General features: G+C 36.4%; 1 protein-coding gene across 1 annotated transcript; it reads left to right on the top strand.

The window, feature by feature from the left end:
- The first annotated feature begins 3475 nt into the window (after positions 1-3475).
- LOC106009127 (SET like protein) lies at positions 3476-14737 on the top strand. Its single transcript, XM_087212777.1, is given in 6 exon segments — positions 3476-3513; positions 5771-5841; positions 6018-6082; positions 13737-13824; positions 13827-14393; positions 14396-14737. Coding segments are annotated over 6 exon segments (969 nt in total). The 3' UTR covers positions 14536-14737.
- Positions 14738-17241: the final 2504 nt, after the last annotated feature.

Raw genomic sequence — 17241 nt, forward strand, 5'->3', positions numbered from 1 at the left:
CTCAATCCTCCTGTGTCAGTCTCCTAGTAGCTAGGCATACAGGTGTATGCCACTGCACCTGGCTACACTTCATTTTTATTTGTCTGAAAATGTCTTCATTTAAACTTAGCTTATAACATATATTCTCACCAGGTTAAATTCTTCCAGCATGCTAAAGATGACATCTCATTATCCTCTGCCTTCCATGCTCCCAGCTGAGAAACCAGAGGTAGGTTTTATTGACATTCCCTTGGGGGTACAGTACTTTTCTGGTGACACTTAAGATCTTATCTACTTACTGGTTTTCAGCAGCTTTACTATGAGTTCATAAGCATTATTTTCATTGTATAGAACCCATTTGAATCTGTGGATTGATGTCTTTCATCAGTAGAAGAAAAATGTTGGAGCATCCCTAATTTATTTTCTCCTCTTGGGAGTTCAATTATATGTTCTTTTCAGTAAGCTTCATATTACTTTACCATTGATTTGTTTTGTTGTTATTGTTTTTATTTATATTTTCTTTCTGTGTTTCTGTTTGGATCTTTTCTATTGGCCTGTTTTTTAAATCCAAAAAAACAACAACAAAAACATAAAACCACCAAATGATACTGTCTTCCATCAGAAAGGCTTTCCTCTTTTTGCTAATAGCAAGGACAGGTATTTAGGGAATTAATCGTCTCAAGCCAATACAGAATTGAGCTGGGTTGAGGCTATGACAGTGTAGGAAAACTCAATCTAGTCCTGCTTGGGCCTGTTCCTAGAGCATGGTTATCTAGGACCTTCTATTGTAATCTTGATAGGACCTGATTCCCTAAATCTGAACAACTGAAAGAGGTTTAGTTCTGCCCTTCAAATGTTTACAACTTAGCCCTATAGCTTCCTGTCCCACATAGCTTCAAATGCAGCAAATTCTTCAAGGGAAGACAAGTTATGTGTCTGAGACTCCTCCAATTTTGTCACTTCAGCTCCCCAAAATGCCAAAATCCTGATAGCCTCTCTGTTTTCCTGGAATGGTTTTCTGCCAGAAGTCAAACCTAGATTTTCAATCTCCACATACACCCAGATTTAGTAAGTGTGCCAATGATAGTACCTCCAGATCAATCCAGCACTCATTCAAGGGTGTTGAAAATTTTGTTTCTGAGCATCTTCCCCTGTAGAAATCTTCACTTTCTAAACATCAGAAGACTGTATAGATATTTCACTCTGCCTTTCAGAAGGTTTCAGTTTAGCATCTTGAAACACTTCAGAGTTCAGCAAATGTCTGATGGAGAAAACTAACCATGCATTTGAGATAGGTCCACTCACAAATTTTATTACTGCAGTTCTACACAGCCATTAAAATAACTGGAGAATGGATTAAAAAGATGTGGTTTTTTAATAAAATGGAGTACTACTCAGCCATAAAGAATGAGAAATTAGAGACATTTATAGCTAAATGGATGCATATTGAGGCAATACTCTTTTTTTTTTTTTAGTTCTTTTATTGGTACATTTTAGGTATACAGTTCATTTACATGTATCATTGGGTGTTTGTACCTGTACATGATGTATCTTGGTTCTTATTTTTTCCCCCATTACCTGTGTACCCTTCACCCCCTCTGCCTTTCCCTATTTACATAGATTTCATTTCCATTTTTTTTTCTTTTCTCATAGTTTTTCCTTTCCCTCTTTTCCTTTCCCCTTCCCCGCCCTTCACTCCTTCATCTTTGGACCTTTTTTCCTATTTCAAATTATCAATTATTCATTTTAATCATTTTAACCCTTATTTACACTATCAGTTTCTCACACTAATGAAACTATTTGGTATTTACACATGTGTGTCTTATTTATTTCACTTAAGAGTATGGCCTCGATATGCATCCATTTAGCTATAAATGACTCTAGTTTTTCATTCTTTATGGCTGAGTAGTACTCCATTTTATAAAAACAACCACATTTTCTTTGTCCAGTTTCCAATTGATGGGCACTTGGCCTGCTTCCAAGCTTTAGCTATTACAAACTGTCCCGCTATGAACATGGGTGCATATATATCACTGTGGTATGATTCTTTTAATTCTTTTGGGAAGATACCCAGCAGGGGAATAGCTGGGTCAAATGGAACCTCTAGTCCTAGTTCTTTGAGGTATCTCCACACTGATTTCCACAGTGGCTGCACCAGCCTGCACTCCCACTAGCAATGGAGAAGGGTTCCTTTCTCCCCACAACCCCGCCAGCATTTGTTATTTATTGATTTCTTGATAGCAGCCATTCTTTCTGGGGTGAGGTGGAATCTCAGGGTTGTTTTCATCTGCATCTCTCGAATGATGAATGATGTTGAACATTTTTTCATATATTTGTTTGCTGCTTTTACTTCCTTGTCTGAGAAATGTCTATTCATTTCAGATGTAAGGCGATACTATTGAGTGAAATAAATAGGACACACATGTGTAAATACTGAATAGTTTCTCTGGTGTGAGAAACTGAAAGTGTAAATAAGGATCAAAATGTTTAATGAAAAAAATGTTTAATGAATAATTTCAAATAGGAAGAAAATGTCCAAAGGGAAAGGAAATGGGAGTGGTAGAGAGGAAGGGGAAGGGAAGTAAGGGAAAGGAATAAATATAAGAAAAGAAAAAAACAGAAACAAAGTCTTTGTAAATAGGGAAGGGTGGAGGGGTTAAAGGGAGGGCAGGGGAATGGGGAAAAAAATAAGAACCAAGATATATCACATAAAGGTATAAATCCCCAATGATGAATGTCATCATATCATATACCTAAAATGTACCAAAAAACTTAATGAATAAAAAAAAAATCTTTATTTTCCCAGCCTGCATCAAGTTTTGATTGTTACCTCATGTTCAAGTCATCAAAAGCCCTCAGAAGAAAAAAAAAATCTCTCCTGGTTATCAGCTTCCCTTCCTGAAATTGTAGTACACCTTCTTCTCATTGTTGTTGATTTTCTGCACTTTTAAAACTGTACAGGTTGAAATTTATCTAACTTTCTCTAATTGTTTTCATCAGGAGCACTGCCTTGATATAACCTAGTACATCATGCTAGAAGGGGAAATCTACAAGAATCTCCTAATAGGCTTTGCTGCTTTCATCCTGAATATACTGTAGCCTGAGTGGTTCTTTTGAAGCATAAATTATATTACATTACTCTTATTGCATTTGTAATAAAATCTAAATTTCTTCTTATGCCTTCAGGCTAACCTCTTCTTGATCTGATACCTCTTGATACCATCTCTTAGTGCTCACATAGGCCTTCCTATTCATCTCCTAGCTCCTCTATAAGCCTTCCTATTATTCATCAAGCATGCTATTAAGAAATAGGGTTGTCTCCCACGTCACAGCCTACCCTACAATATAAAAATATGAGATAAAGAACTTAGTTTACTTTCTTCAGTCACTTTATTCCCAACATCTTCATGTCTGGTCATACTTTGAGTGTTGGATACTTAATGAATGAATAAAATTGAAGCTATCTTATCTAAAATTTGGCTGGGGTTCTGAAGCCATGGCTAATAATCTCCACTTTGAAGCCTGTGTTCCCAGGTAACGGAGAATTGACCTCATAATTTTAAAAATTAAAATGTAATGAAATTCTTTTTTTTTTTTCTGGTACCAGGGATCAAACTCGGGTCCTTGAGTTTGCGCAGCAGGTGGCGAAACCACTGAGCTAAATCCCTGGCCCTAAGGTTTTGTTTGTTTGTTTGTTTTGTGTGTGTGTGTGTGTGTGTGTGTGTGTGTGTGTGTGTGTGTACCGGGGATTGAACTCGGAACCTTGCACTTGCAAGGCAGGTGCCAGAACCACTGAGCTAAATCCCCAGCCCTGTAATGAAATTCTTATAGGAACACTGAAGCAACTTGGTGATCCAAAGATCACAGTTTGGAAATCAAATGCATCACTAAGATTCCTTCCAGTTCTAACATTTTAGCCAAAAATGCCATGTTGGGGAAAATCTGAAGCAGAATATTCCAACAAGCCTATTCTACTGGTATATATATTTTTGCAAGAAATATATATCCTTAGATGTCATAGTTAACTTAAGAAGTTGAATATTAAAGGCAAAAAATGGCATTAAATGTGTAGCTCCTATCTAGTGAAACATAATCATTTGTCGCAAGCTTTGAGAATCCAATCCAAATTAACTCTAGGTTTCTCTCTGAATGAGAGAGAAGGGGAAAGGAAGAGGGAGAGGGAGGAGGGGAAGAGATAGGGAGAGGGAGAGAGAGAGAGCTCAGAATGCTCTAGAGTCTAGACAACTAGCAATGCTTGTAACAAGCTCATGTGTGTGACTTAAAGGGTTCGTTTTACAGTTTGGTTCTTAGGTGTCGAGCTATATGATTCATTTGTAAGTGAGGAGGAAAAAAAAATACAATGTTCCCACCGACCTGTCCTCTCCTTCCCTGAAGATGAAAAAGAACTTCATGCTTACATGACTTCACAAAAGTAATGACTATATAAGGCCCAAACAACTCCAGTCCCTAGAAAGAACATTTCATCATTAGTAATCACTCACATAGACCTGGTATTTTCTTCCCACCTCTACAAAAAGTATCAATTCATTATATCTCTCTCACTCACTAGGTATCTTCCTATCACTCCTCAAGACTAGATTTCCCTAAGTACCAGGTTAGAAGGCACCAGGGTTGTGAGGTATAACTTCGGTACCTCTCCCTTGTCACTGCAGTATATATTTTTCATGATTCCTTTGATCCGAGTAATATATGGTTTGCTTTGCTTAAATAAAACAGCATTAAAAGAATTAGTCACTATAGAGACAAAACTTGACTGCCCTAAAATTTAAATTGAAATAACGTAACTCCGCAACTAGAAGTCAAATATTCTCTCTCTCTCTCTCTCTCTCTCTCTCTCTCTCTCTCTCTCTCATATGCTGGAGATTGAACCCAGGATTTCACACATTCTACCACTGAGCTAAAGCCCCCTCCAGCCGCTTAGAGCAAATCCTTTTGTGGGAGAGACAACGCACATTTTTTTCTGGGTGTTATCCCTACTTAACATATTAGCATCATCAATATCATTTTAACACCAATCATGGGCCATAACTGACATTCTATATCTAATAGAAACATTCTGGATAATTTCATATTTACAGAAGTTTTACTCATTCTTCACTCATTAACTCTGATGCATTTTTAACTCCTAAGTATCCATGTTAGGTGTGGATAATTATAGAATAACAAACCACCTAGGAATCCTTTTATTATGGGTACAGGTAGACCTCTGAGAGACTGGTCTATGGGCATACCAACCTGAACACACCAGGTTGGAAGTTAAGCAGGGTCAGGCCTGGTTACTACTTGGATGAGAGACTTCTCAGAGACTGAAAATGCTTCTTATCTCTTATTCCCAAAATCAAAGTTGAAGACAATTTTGTCACTGGATTTTTGAAGAGTATGATGACCACATATATAATAACTGTCTCTTCTCACATCAGACGCTTAGTTTATATTTATAATCCAGAAGTTTCAAACGGTGGCCAGGAGGCCAAATCCTATACATACATGAGTTTTATTTGACCCACATATATGTTTTAAAGCTTTTAATTTGTCACCAACATTTAAAATTTTAAACATTCACTCTGATAACTCACATGTCCAGCTTCTCTCAAAAAAGATTATACAGGCTGTGCCCTGTTCAGAGCACCAGCCTAAGGAGTAAGTGGGGCTGGCTCCTGGCTCCTCACTCCTTTGCCAAGCCATGCACACAAGACTTGCCCTTGTTTGTTGCCAGATCCACCAAGGGAAAAGGTTTTTCTTTTCTAATATGCATAAATGTGCCACACAGTCTAGCAAACACTATCAATGAGCCCTCAGCCACACATGGCAACAATCACCTGGAACCTTTAGACAAAGCAGGTAAGCTCTGATTTACTACACTCCCTACCACTCATTTTTACCCTCCTGCTTCACCAGATTATAAGATTTGCCCATTTTCTCTGTGGACATTTGAGTTTACAACTTTTGATTAGCATCAAAGGGAAATACTTCCAATTTATTCAACTAAATTATGTAAGTTTACATTTATTTTGCAGAGGTAAGTCGTTCAGTTCCTGAGAACAGCACACTCTCAGGGCTCAGGTTTTACTATCAGGTAGATGTAAGTAGCTATCTCATCTTGGGAAACTTATGATACTTGTCTGTCTATCCATTTCCTTTACTGTAAAATTAAATTAACAGGGCCAGGGATTTAGCTCAGTGGTTCTGCCACCTGCCTCGAAAGCGCAAGGACCCAAGTTCAATCCCTGGTACCAGAAAAGCAATCAAAAAATTAAATTAACATTACCTGTTCCCTTGGTTTGTAGTGCAGATTAAATTAGATGACATGCAACATAATGCTTGGTGTATACTAAGTAGTCAAAAAATGTAATTTCATGTTAATTGCTGAATTCATGTTAAAAGCAGAAATATTGCCAATTATTTCTATAATCATGAATATTTGTTCAAACTTCAACTATAAGCATTGTGAAGGTCAGAACTATGTCTACCTTTCATTACTTTCTGTCCAACAGCAGTACATAATAGGAATTTTGAACTTACTGTATTAGTAAGATAAATGAATGAATAAAATTATTTTCTAGGCTGCACTGGGAATTGAAAAAAAGAGCAAGATCTCTTTCCCTTTCAAATCCAAGAATATTTCTCCAACATGAATCAAGGAATACAATTAAAGTAGGAATCTGTCAGAGATTAAGAAAAGATGCACTTAAGCATGGTAAACAAGACTAAACACTTGCCTTAGGTTGACATAGCTATCTTGGCAATATAATGCATTAAATCAATACAGGGGAAAGAAGGGAAAGGAAAAAATGATGAGAAATGGAAAAAATGGAAATAAAGTCTTTGTAAATAGGGAAGGGTGGAGGGCGTGAAGGGAGGGCTAGGAATGGGAAAAAAATAAGAACCAAGATGCATTATATAAAGGTACAATTCCCAATGAGAAGTGTAATTGTGTTGTATACCTACAATGTGCCAATAAAAGAATTTAATACAAAAAAAAATCCAAATACAGGGAGGGCCCAATCACCCTCACCACCAAATAGATACATTAAAAATCTACAAATTGAAGCACTAAGTAAGAACACATGATCTAGAAATCTGATATAAAAGAGCTGTAGACTGTCACTTTTCAAGTGGTCTCAGGAAGAATTTAAGGTGAAAGAGGACAAGAACATTTATTTAAAGGTAGAAATTTTGGGAAACCAAAGATTCCCCACAAGTAGTCAATAAAAGAATGAACCTAGGGCAGAGTTCATTGGCCCTCCAACATTATCTCCTCCAAAAATAAACAAAACAAAACAAAAAACACAAAACACTAGTACACTCAGAAGACTAATTTACTCAATTGTAGGCAGAGAGCATCAAGACTTTAGCAGTATTTTCTCCATGAATCAAACAAAGAAGCTAATACCCTCTAGCCAAGTTGAATCTAAAATGTAAAGGTAAGATTTTTAGTCTTGACCCCTTCTTTATGAAAGCATATCAGTTTCGCTGACCCTTTTACTAACTTGCCTTCAAAAACATACAAGACTGGTACAGCATACTTTAGTGATCCAGGCTCTTCATTTTTCTATTAGTACAACTGGGAAATGAGATGCTACTACTCTGTGTGTAATGTAGCACAGAAATATGCTCATTGAGGCATACAACCAGAATGTGTCAGTTTGCAGGGGAAAAAATATCTTCCCATTTATAATAAAATATTTTACACTAAAAACTACAACTATTTCTAATGTAAAACTTACTAAGTGATGTACCCAAGGGGAGAGTAGCTTAAGGTTGCAATAAATATATCATCACACAAGATCTGATTTGATCTAACCTCCTTTTAAAGGATAATGAATTTTTTTAGCTGTTCAAAATCTAGACAATTTATGATCAGATATTCCACAATGTGGAAGGTTCCACTGACTTTGTTTTAATCACCTACATCTTATGCTGTTGAAAAAATGTATTAAATGCTGCTAATTTGATAAATAAATGCTTTATTTTTAAAGAAAGAAAAGAGACATTTCTATTTCCACCAGTGAAAAGGCTATGAGCAGAGATGCCATTCGTTGACTCCTGTTACTTGAGTAGGAGCCTGTAAAGGGCCAGGTGGTGTTTATGCAGATGACTGAGCAAGTTACAATGTGTTCTTCCTTTTGGATAAAACATTAGTGTATCAGATGTGACAAATCAGATGTTCATCTTCTACACTTCTGCATTATTTTACATTGAAAATTAGATGATGTGCTGGTTTAGCTTTTTGTTTTTGTTTTTTTCTACAGAATAAATTCATAAATAAAGTTCTTTGTACACTCTGCATAATCATAGTCTCACAGAATAGTTAATTGGCTAGGTAATAAGATAATTACAAGTATACCTATCTTGCATTGTATAAGAGAAAAGGCAGGTATTCTGGGACCACAAAAAGCACCCTACTCATATACTCTGCTCTAAGAGCTAGTTAACATATTATCCATTCCTATGCTTCTGTTGCCAAAGGAAACACAGTCTTCCCGTGAGCATGTTGAGATGAAGCACCTGATGCTCCACTGCCCAAGCAGGCAATGAGCCTTCACTGTGCACCAAAATTCATGACTCAAACTTCTTCTAACACAGGTATCCCTTATGGTTTCAAAATATTATAAATCAGGCTTTGTAAGAGTCCCAAAATAATTTTAAAGTATCCACCTAACATTTCCACCTATAGAATCTGTAAAGGCATTGCCCCCACTTAGCATCACTCTGCTTTCAACCATCTCTGACACTCACTGGCTGCTCTCCCCAGCACTGTCACTTTGTCCAAGAAATATAGAGGTTCTCCATGAGTACCCATCTCCAATAAGAACAATGGGAAACTTGACCATTCTGTATATTTGATATCTTTATTTTGAGAGCTCCTATTATGAATTAGAGCAATACCTTCTCACTAGCAAGAAATTAATAGAGTAAGGCAAAAGAATAGTTTATGAGCTTCTAAACATTCTATGACTGCTCTTAATTCACACAACCATTCAACAAATATTTATTGAGTTTCTATCATATGCAGTTCAAGAAAAGGGGGAGGGGAAGGAGAAATAAGTAGAATAAAGATATGCCATGTACAGGAACTAATAATCTTTTTTTTTTTTTTGGTACCGGGGATTGAACTCGGGTCCTTGCGCTTTGCAGAGCAGGTGGCGAAACCACTGAGCTAAATCCCCGGCCTGGAATTAATAATCTTAATGAATGTAAATGTTATATGTCATAACCAAGAGCTAAGATTAATAATATTAACAAGAATTAAAATGGGGAAAGAGGAATTAGAGGTGAAGGGAGGGAAGGAGAAGGAGGAAAAAAATAATCAAGCTGTATTAGTACATATACCCACTCCCCAAGATGATTGTAAACTGCATGAACTCCAAATATGTACTAATTTTTGAATTAAATGAAATGAAAAAAAGAAAAGAACTTTTCTACTCTCAGATAATGAGGGAGCAGATACAAGTGCCATTAGAGAAACATAAGGTTGCTAATGTGAAATTTCAGAAATAGGCAGGGTCAGGGATGACTGTGTGGAAAAAAATGTTACTGATGCTGATCTCTGGGGAATGGATAAGTGGGAAGATATGAAGTGTAGGAGAGAGAAAGTGAGAGGATGGAATAGTAATGCCAAGCCTCTGAAGTGATGCTTTGGCATTAAATGTGCCACTAGTTGTATTATTTAGCAATAATGATTAGTATATTCCAATGTATTTTACAGAATATATTTAACATATTTTGTTATTAAAATGATATATTTTGATGCATTTAATGTATTGATATAGCTATTGATTTAATAATAATATGTGCTTTGTTGATAATATCTAAAGTATACATTTACAAAAGCAACACAGCAACTCATTTAATTCTCACAGCATTGTGTGAAATAGGTACTGTGAGAATTCGCATTTCACAACTGAAAAGCTAGCAGAGATTAAGTAACTTGTCCAAAATCACTTAGCAGGAATGTGCAAGAGCTGGGTTGTGACCAAAGCAAATTGACTCCAGAGCCCATACTTATAATGACTGTGAGCTACTACTACAAGGTTAAAGGCTAGAAGATCAAATGAGGTAGGAAGTTACAAATAGGAAATGTTCTATCATTCAGTCATTTTTAATTTCTCTCTTTCATCCCCTGTGCCCACTGTATCATCTTCTTCAAAGTCCTCTCCTCTACCTCGTGAATCTGTCTAGCCCGTTCTTACAATCCTTCCCACTACCACTGACTTTGACCCTCTTTCTCTCCTTGCAGAATTGGTACTAGAGTCTCTCTTTTCCAGCCATTTCTCTTTATCAGAAGTTATAGATACCAAAATCATTTGTGAAGCATATTTTAAATAATTTGCTCCTAATCATAGTTAATGTTACAAAGCTTGTAAAATATTTTACTAATGAAATTGAATGAAAATGCTATCATTATCTTGATCACAGAGGTAGTAAGGCCAAGAGGCGTAATTTAAACCCTGGTCTATCTGATTCCCAAACCACTATTCTATCCCTTAAACCACACTTCTTTTGTTCCTTTGAACTTCAATTGTAAATTCTGCATGGATGAAGGCATGTCACATGCCTTATGGGGAATTCTAACAGGGCCTTCTGTGAAGGTCTTTCACATAGCATTTTGTGTTTCCCTATTTTATGACACTTTATGAATATAATTTGTAATATCATTGTTATTCATGTATGTACCATTGTATCTTCCCCTACTTTCTACAATATTGGTTCCTTTCAGGCAGGAAGGATAATAGTTATCTTGATATCCCTTCACTTTAAAGATGTGCTTTACACATGCCAATCACTCAATGACTGATTCCTGAAGAAGTCTTATTCACTTTTCTCCTCCCTGAGACAAAATACCTGACACCCACAAATTAATGGAGAAGAGGTTTATTTTGGCTCACAGTTTGCAGATGTTTTTCAGTCCATTGTCCATTGGCTCCAAGGCAGGACAGCATAGCAAAAGGCATAGTAGAGGAAAAGTTGCTCACCTCACAGCAGCTGGGATGCAGCAAGTGAAGGGAGGAGCCAGAGACCCTTCCACGCTATATCCCCAGTGACTTTTCTCTTCCCACCAGACCCCATCTCCTAACCACAGGTCAGCTATAAGCTCCCATAGTCCTATCACCTTCCAAGCATAGGAGGCTAAGGGAGCCATTTTAAATCCAAACTCTAACAAGAAGCAAACCCATTGTGGTCTTGAATAATTCAAAATTTGCTTCAGAAACTCCATGAACTCTGTTCAACATTACAGTGTTAATAACAGTGTGAAAGTAGAGAATATTGGAATAAATAACTGCCTTAGGTGGTTATATTCATTTTCTACTGCTGCAGAACAAATAATTGTGAAGTTAGATACTTAAAGCCACCTATATATATTAATCTCACAGTTTCCATGGGCAATAGTCTAGCCACACCCTACCTGGTTGTTCTGCTGAGATCTCACAAGGCTGTAGCAATCCAGGTATCAGCCACTCTACGTGACTTTCTGAAGTCCAGATGGCTGTTAGCAGACTTCTTTTTCTTGCTGTTGTAAGGCTGGAGTCTTCACTTTCCTGCTGGCTGTCATCTGAGGACTATTCAGCCCTTAGAAAACCAAGGCCCTGCAGTTTCTTGTCCGGTGGCCTGCTCATACACAACATCTTACTTCTTCAAGGCCAAAAGAAAAATCTGCTAAGACTGAGTTGTCTATAATCAAGACAGTGATTATTCCATTACTCTTGGGAATAACTGTCTTGTCATATTCATGGGTTCCACTCATGCTCACGAAGAGGGGACTATGCAAGCATATACACCAAGGAATCTTGCAAGCCATCTTAGAATTCTGTTTACTACAATATTCCACAAAAGCAGAAAGTAAGAGAAATACTAATGCAAATATTATTTATTAAGAAATTTTCCAAGGAAAATCAACTAGAAAAATAGGAAAGCAGGCAAGGAAGAAAAGGAAGCCAAGCAATATCAAACAAATACCCATGAGAGATAAATTTAGCTCAATTCTACAAGAAAGCTCAGCAGACAGTTCAAGTTACATCTAAGTATTCTTCACATCAGCAGTAAGAAAGCTGGAATATTAAACTCCTGTCCTTGTCAGCCCTTGGTATCAAGGTTGTCCCAGAGGGATGCAAATTCACAGATCCTTTAGGCATCCACAGGCAAACCGGACACTCACAGCCTAAGATCAGCCTTTGAAGAAACAGTGCAGATGCTTGATGTCAGGAGTAAAATCCTCTGGGAGTCAACATGAACAAAGGTGGCAGAAGGATGTGAGGAAGTAATAGAGGAACATGGCCATCATTTGCTAGATGAGCTTTTTGTAAAAGTTTTTAAATCTTACATGGAAAATTTTATCATTTTTGCAAAAATAATTACATAAGTATATGGAATATGTGGACTTCTGAATTTGGCAACATGATAGAGTGAGTTCATATGGACCTTCCCTCCAACTACAGACACACAATAACTATACAGAAATGTAGAATAGATTAACTGGGAACTAATGAGTAAGGAAAAATCCAGAAAGGAAGAAACTGAAAGTATGAGATCCTTTAAATCTCTATATGAAAGCTTGACCTTTAAACATGCATGAAATCTACCAGAATCAGCAAAGCAAAGGCTTTGAGAACTGAACTGTGGTTCAGACAACAAACAGAAAGTATCCAAGCTGTGAACACCAGATTATCTCTGCAGTCTTTGGAAACTAACCTGACTTTGGAACCAAGCCCACAGAAATCAGGTGAAGACTTGCAGTCTAAATCAAATAAGCTTGAATCCCTACTATATTTTTAAAGCTTTTTTCAGAAAGATTTAACAGAGTCCAAAATCTCATAATATAGTATTCAAGATGTCCAAGATACAATCCAAAACTAATTGGCATACAAAGAACTCAGAAAACCTCAAAAGATACCAACATTGAGATGACTTAAATGTGTAAATATGAGACAAAAAAAGATCTACGGCAGCTATTATAACCATGCTACACGAAGTAAAGGCAAACTATCCAGAAACAAATGAAATATTCTCAGCAAAGACTACAAACTATAGAAAAAAACCCCTACAGAACATAAAACTAATTTAAAAATCCAGAACTGATAAACACATTAACAAAAATTTTAAGTCCAAAAGAGAGACTTAATAGCAAAATGAGATAAAAAGAAGAGTCAGTGAATTTGAAGATAGATCAGAAGAGACAATTCAACTATCTACTTGATAAACTACAGTATTTGTGTCAGTTATCTGTACAAATGAGACTGAAAAGTGATCTGAGAGATGGTATAGTTACCCCTATGTGGTTAATGTAAAAATTTAGAAGTATTCCAAGACAGACTCTGAATTTTTAAGGTTTTTTTTTTAACTATTTACTGGAAGTAGATATTTCAGATCTAATGTGAACAACAGGCGGGGGGGGGAAGCAAAAAATGAATAGAACCTTAGAGACCAATGGAATGGTATCAAAAGATCTAATATCACATTAGAGTTATAGAAAGAGATGAAAATGCTGTAGAAAATGAATTCATCAAATAATAGCTGAAAACTCCCCAAATTTGGTGAAAGGCCAAAGAAACTCAGCAAACCACATAGGCTAAACCTTTTAAAACCAGACCTAGGTTCCTAATCTGCTTCCTGTGGCCCAAGATGACCCTGGGGCTGATGCTAGGAGTTCCCTTGTGTCGTGCCTTCCAAGCACCAGTCTTTGCTCACCCCTCTACTCAGAAGCCCCAGCAGTCTCTGGACCCCAAATCTGATCTGAGGCAGCATTGGCCTCACTGCGCCTACCCAAGAAAGAAAGAGAACAAGAAGAAGCAAGTGAACATATTGATGAAGTACGAAATGAAATAGACTTAATGAACAAGCCAGTGAGGAGATATTGAAAGCAGAACAGAAATATAACAAACTCTGCCAACTATTTTTTCAGAAGAGGTCAGAATTCATCACTGAAATCCCAAATTTTTGGGTAACAACATTTGTTAGCCATCCACAAGTGTCTGCACTGCTTGGGGAGGAAGATGAAGAGACACTGCATTATTTGACCAGAGTCGAAGTGACAGAATTTGAAGATACAAAATCAGTTTATAGAATAGATTTTTATTTTGATGAAAATCCTTACTTTGAAAATAGAGTTCTCTCCAAACAATTTCATCTGAATGAGTGTGGTGATCCATTTACAAAGTCCACTGAAATCAAATGGAAATCTGGAAAGGATTTGATGAAACGTACAGATCAAACACAGAATAAAGCCAGTAGGAAGCGGCAGCATGAAGAACCCAAGAGCTTCTTTACCTGATTTACCGACCATGCTGATGCAGGTGCAGATGAGTTAGGAGAGGTCATCAAAGGAGATATTTGGCCAAATCTGTTGCAGTACTACTTGATTCCTGATATGGATGACAAGGAAAGGGAAGGAGAGGAAAGAAGAAGGAGAAAGAGGAAAAAGAAGGAGGAGGAGGAAGAGAATTGGAAGACATTGATGAAGAAAGGAGTGAGGATGTAAGTGAAGATGAAGATGATGATGAAGAAGGAGAGGAAGATGAAGGAGAGATGACTAATTGAAGACTGATGGATTCCAATCTTCTTTTTTTTTTTTTTTTTTTTTTTTTTTAATTTTCTCCAGTCCCTGGAAGCAAGCTGCAGTCTTTTTCCCCCCTTCTTGTGCTCAGTCACCCTGTTCTTGAAGTCTCTTTTGTCAAACACCATAGTTCTTGACTTATTTTATGGGAGGTACCCTGAGCAGAACACAACAGGAAAAGGATCTCTACACCCTTCTGTTCTAAATTCATTTTGATCCCCTCCTGTCTCACACAAACCATATGGAATCAACACCACCATGCTCCGTGGGAAAAAAGGAAACCCTTCTGCTCCCTTCACTCTGTGGGAAGCTGGAGGGCACTAGGCCCCTGTGTAGTAGTCCATAGAATTCTAGCTCTTTTCCTCCTTTCTCTATAAATTGGCCTCAGAGATTACAGTGTTTCTATATGAATATGCACAGTTGGCATTTACCAACACTTACCTGTCTACTTTCTCTTGTTTAAAAAAAAAAAAATACTTCAAACAATGGGGTATATAGGTCAGCAAAGGGGGTTTTGAGATGTTTGGCTGGTTAAGTGGGCATTTGACAACATGGCTTCTCCTTTGGCACATTTAATTATGATGTTAACAGACATCCTTGCAGTTTAAGATGACCTCTTTAAAATAAAATTCTCTCCTAATGATGACTTGAGCCTGCCACTCATGGGAGAATCAGTACCTGTAGGATCTTATTTGGAATTGACATTCTTTATTGTAATTTTGTTGGTTTATTTTTAAATTCTTTTTTATTTTCACTGGAAATGAGAAGGTGATACAGTTTTAAACTTTCAAAGTATATAAGTTGCTTTGTTATAATAAAACTAAATATGTACATGAAAGGTTTGATATTTTCTCTCAGAATGGATGTACTGACAGGGCCTTCCAAGTTTGACTTGTAACAATACCATTGTCAGACTTTGTCACCTAACTCCATATTTTTTGATAATGCACTTTCCAGGATGACCTCAGGGCTATATAGATAGAGTAGAGGGATTTGAATCAATGTCAACAACAACAACAAAAAAACCCACCTAGACATATCACAATGAAACTCCTAAAAAACAAAAGGTGAGGTTTAATATCTTAAAAGTAGATAGAAAAAAATTACATATGGGGAAGAGAGATTTTAATTACTGTATATTTCTTACTGGAAACTATGAAGTACAGAAGGTAGTAAGAAAAATAGTTTTAAATTGCTGAAAGAGAAAAACCTGTCAACCTAATCCTATATTAAAATTATCCATCAGAATAAAGTCAAGTACAAACTTTCTTAGATGAAGTAAAACTAGGAAAATTTGTCTCCAGTGGATAGGCTTTCAAAGAAATGCTAAATAAAGATCTTCAAATTGAAGGAAAGCAGTAAGAGAAAGAAGTTTGGGAAATCAGTAATAAAGAAAGGAAATCAGAAATTGTAAATATCTGAGTAAATGAAATATTGTGTTATTAGCCTTAAAGCTTGTTATGACATGTAAAATTGCTGAAATAAAAATTATAATACTATTTAAATGTAGGTAGGTGTGATAAACACTGCAAATACTGTACATCAAAAATGAGAAAGGGTATAAGGTCCTAAGGTTTTTTAATTTTATCTAAAAGTGGTAGGGTATTAATTTAAGTAGATTGTGTAAAGTTTGATATCTATATTTAATGCTTGATCTTAGCCAAAAGGCCAAGAAGCCTATTTTAAACCATAAAGAACCAATACTAGAAAAACTGTACCAAGAGATACATTTTAAAAGCACTACCAATACATAATAGAATCCTAAATATTCAAATATTCAAATAAATACAAAAAAGCCAAAAATGAAAATCAAAGGTATGAAAACAAAAAGAATTAGCAGAATTCAACTCTGTACTATCTAAAAGAAATTCATTTAACCTAAACGTAAAAAAAGCTAAAAAATAATGAGATGGAACAAGATATACCAGGCAAACACTAATGAAAGAACTGCTGAACCACAGATATGGTGCTGTAATCCCAGCACTCTGGGAGGCTAAGGTAGGAGAATCTTAAGTTCGAAGAGTTCAGGCTAGGCAATGTAGTGAGACTCTATCTCAAAATTTTTAAAATGTAAAGAGACTGGGATGCAGCTCAGTGAAAAGGTCCTGGGTTCCATCCCAAATACCCATTGCAAACAAAAAGACAAAAGGAGGGAAAGAAAACAAAAGGAAAGGAGAGGAGAGGAGAGGAGGCTGGAGTTAATGAATATATTAATGTCAAAGTCAGAATAAGGAAAATTACCAAAGACATGGAGAAAATTTACATAATGAAAAAAAGACTCAAGTCACCCAGAAGAAAAACCTATCATTTCTAAATATTCGTACACTTAATAGAGCCATACAATACAGGATACAAAAGCTGACAAAATGAAAAGACATATCCATAAATTCACAATTATAATTAATGACTGCAACACTCTTCTCCCAGTAGTCAATAGAATAAGCAGACAGAAAAACAGAAAATATATAGGGAGCTTGAGTTTTATCAACTCATTATCTAATTGACATTTATAGAACACTCTATTCCACACAGTAGAATACTGTACACATTCTCTTAAAATGCTTAGATAATATTTACTAAGGTAGAATTCTTAAATGCTAAAGAATCAAATGTATTGAAGCCATGTTCTGTGGCCATAATAGCATTAAACCAGAAAGCAAGAAAAGAGGGATAACTGGAAATCCTCCCAA

This window comes from Heterocephalus glaber, unplaced genomic scaffold, assembly GCF_053883595.1.
Source record: "Heterocephalus glaber isolate CG9 unplaced genomic scaffold, H.glaber_assembly_v1.0 deba00001442, whole genome shotgun sequence".
NCBI lineage: Eukaryota > Metazoa > Chordata > Mammalia > Rodentia > Bathyergidae > Heterocephalus > Heterocephalus glaber.